At 46.3% G+C, this 3,618-nt stretch overlaps 1 protein-coding gene across 1 annotated transcript; it reads right to left on the minus strand.

The window, feature by feature from the left end:
* Nucleotides 1-209: 209 nt before the first annotated feature.
* On the minus strand, nt 210-902 carry CLDN2 (claudin 2). The gene has a single exon (XM_016206382.2). It carries the CDS (start codon nt 900-902, stop codon nt 210-212), a length of 693 nt encoding a protein of 230 aa, XP_016061868.1.
* Nucleotides 903-3,618: the final 2,716 nt, after the last annotated feature.

Here is a 3,618-nt window from a genome sequence, read left to right on the forward strand (position 1 = left end):
GCATATTGACAGTTCAACTTGCATACTGTCACACCAGCACCCATTTTTGCCTTCTCTTGGTCCCATGGCCAAAGTCAGTCTATCCTCAGCAGCATCTTCTGACATGATCCAGTAGCAATGTCCCTCACCTATGGCCCGGGGGGGGGGGGGCTGTCCACTGGTTTTTACAGACCCAGCCACCACCACCCCTAGCTGTGGACCCTGGTTCTTCACACATACCCTGTCAGGCTGTAGGAGTTAAACTCATTCTTGACTTTGGGTGGTTGACCAGGTCTTGGAGAACTCCTAGTGGCGAGGGGCTGGGCCTGGTAGGCATCATAGTAGTTGGAGTGATTTCCCTGGCGTAAGCAGGAAAAACAGAGGATGACTCCAGCTACCAGAGAGAACAGGGAGGAAATAATGCCCAAGTAAAGAGCCTCTCCGATTTCAAATTTCATGCTGTCAGGCACCAGTGGGGAGTAGAAGTCCCGCAAGATCCCATGAAGATTCCAGGCAACAGGGATGAAGCTCAGGAGGCCTCCAAGGATGAAGAAGACTCCGCCCACTATCGCCACTCTGTCCTTGGCTCGGGAATCCTGGCAGAAGACTGTGCATCTCATGCCCACCACAGAGATAATGCAGGCCAACGAGGAGATTGCACTGGACGTCACCATCATAGCCTGGGCAGCCTGGATGTCGGGAGGCAGGCCTAGAAGGGTGCTGTAGATGTCACATTGGGTGATGCCTGTGCTGTGTGTGGCACACTCCATCCAGAGGCCCTTGGAGAAGCCGACTGCTGTCACAATGCTAGCACCAACATAAGAACTTGTTCGCCAGCTGGGGAGCAGCATGGCCACCAATGTGCCCAGCAGCCCCAGAAGGCCCAGGATATAGCCTATAAGTTGGACGCCAAGAGAGGCCATGGCAGACCTCTCAGTAGAAGTGTCTTCAAGGCTTGCTTTCTTGTGTTCTGGCTGCAGCTCTTGATCCTTGGATCCCAGCCTCTATTTCCTCATTTCAGAGTGTCTCTGCTATGCTGACTTCTCTCCTCCTTACAAGTGTCTGTGGGTGGCCACAAGCAGGTTCAAGAAGGCATCTAGAAGACCTAAAAAAAATCCATAAACCAGATTAAATATTGACCAGAAGCTTATGAGAAACCAGAAAATGCTGGTGCCTTTTGACCTTTGTTATCTTTAGAAATAACACATGAGAAAGGAAAAAAAAAAACTTTGAAAGTGGAGCCAAAATGTCATCATCTCCTGCGTAGGCACATGCCTTAAGTTGGCAGCCAGACAAAATTAGGGGCCAGACAGGTAGCTGCTTTAAGAGAAGGTGGCAATGTCAATGGCAGTTGTGGTAGCCGTGTTAACTTCACGTTAAGCTGTTGGTTGGCATGATTCCATCTCCAAGGCCTTCTGTTTAACACAGTACCCAGCAACAGTGACACAAAGCCCCTCAAATGCAGACTGAGGCCAAACTCCAGGAGACTGGGCAGGAGTAACAGGTCCTAAGATATAGCCTTGGTCTCCAAGTTATTAGAGGCCTCTTGAATCTTCAAGGGCCTAGAAAGCAGTGGTTTAGCTCTGGGTCTTCCTGCCCATGGTGAAAATCTACTCCAGAGCAGGTTGGGGCAGGAAACAAAGTCTTCCATCTATACTCTGAGAGTTCAGGTCCTCCAGGACCTGCCCAAATCCCCCTCCATAGGCTAGCCTAAAGCCTTCTGCATATGTAATACACCCAGACATTTTCCATCTGCTCTCCTAATAGATGGCCACATCAGCCCCAGACCTCTCAGATAATGTGGGGGGACTCTGGAGCAAAGGTTATTTCAGGGCCCGGATGGAGCCCTGAAATTCCCTGGGCTCTCTGTTAAGATGAACAGAGGAAAGGGAAGTTGAATAGAGGGCTTTGTAAGGGAAAACATCTAAGCCAATCCTTTGGAATCTCAGAGCTGTCCAGGATTTTGCAGTGTTGAAGGAGCCCCTAATCTTGCCAAGGTTCAAGACACTAAGGGTCAAGGACACATCCTTCCTCCCATCCTCTACAAGATCCTCCAGCTCACTAACTTTCCAACCCACCGTAATCTGGCTATTCCATTTTAGCCTTCCTCAAAATTTCTCTTACCCTACCCATCTCTTAAATGTGAGTTTTCTTTAGAAGGCCATCCTTTTTCTCAATCAACACTCTGTACCTGAACACACTTATGCACCCTCATGATTTAATCTCACACCCATGCACTGGCATTCCAAAATCTGTATTTCCAGGACAAACCTTCCTCTGGAGCCTCAAGATTGCCAAAACAATTACCCATTTAAAATGTCTACTTGAAAATCTTATAGGCAGCTAAAATTCAATGTGTTTAAAAGAGAAATTGTCACTTTTCCCACCACACTCCTCCCCCAAACAGTTCTTCCCTGGGTTCCCTAATGGACACTGAATGATATCTCTATCCATCCTCTTGTGCCAGACCAAAATCCTGGGAGTAATTCTTTTTTATTTTTATTTTATTTTTGTTTAAAATATTACAGATGTCCCTTTTTCTCCCCAATGACCCTTTCCACCCCGTCCCATCCCTCTCCCCAGTCCCTCTCCTCACTATTGTCCGTGTCCTTGGGTTGTGCATATATGCATATAAATTCTTTGGTTACTCTCTCCCCCTCCACCCACCCGCCCTCCTCCATCCCTCTGACATTTGTCAGTCTCATCTATGCTTCCATGTCATTGAATCTATTTGTTCAACAGTTTATTAAGTTCTTTAGATTCCATGTATAAGCGAGATCATGTGATGTTTGTCTTTTGCTGCCTGGCTTATTTCACTTAGCGTAACTTTCTCCAGCTCCATCCATACTGTCCCAAAGGGTACAAGATTCTTCTCCTTTACAGCTGCATAGTATTCCGTGGTGTAAATGTCCCACAGCTTTTTTATCCACTCTTCTACTGATGGGCACTTGTGCTGTTTCCAGATCTTAGCTATTCTTTACATCTCTCTCGCACTTATCCCTCACTCTCTATGGTCACTGTCTCACCAATTCTACCTCTTGACTATAACTCAAATTAATGGTACCCATCTCTCCATCCCCACTGCTACTTCCCTAGCTCAGGGCTTCTTCACTCTCTCTCCCCTGGACTATAGTAATGACTTCCTAACTGGTCTTACTTCCAATCTTCCCTCCTCCAATTCATTCTGCACGCTGTTGCTAAGGTGATCTTTCAACACAATCTGATCAAGTCACTGCTCTACATAAAACATTCCAGTGGCTCCCCACCAGCTAAAGAATAAAATCCAAACTTGTTTGTATTCTATGACCTCGCAAACTTCATCTCTTGCCATTCCCCTCCATACACTCTATGGTCTGGCTGAACTTTCAGTTCCTCAATCAGATCATGTTGTCTTTTGCTTACAAACCTGAACACAGGCTTTCCTTCTATGCAGAATGCCTTGCATTATTCTCCCTGTGTTTAGCACCTTCTCATGCTTTAGGACAGAACTCAAGAATCTCTCACTTTAGCCAGGATCATGTGCCCCTCATCTACGTTCTTAACAATATCTTGTGTTTACCTCCATTACAGTAATAATAATAATAGTAACACTTATGTAGTGTTTCCTGTGTGACCGTTATAAGCACTTCAAAAATGTTA

This window comes from Miniopterus natalensis, chromosome X (genome assembly GCF_054644295.1).
Source record: "Miniopterus natalensis isolate mMinNat1 chromosome X, mMinNat1.hap1, whole genome shotgun sequence".
Lineage (NCBI taxonomy): Eukaryota > Metazoa > Chordata > Mammalia > Chiroptera > Miniopteridae > Miniopterus > Miniopterus natalensis.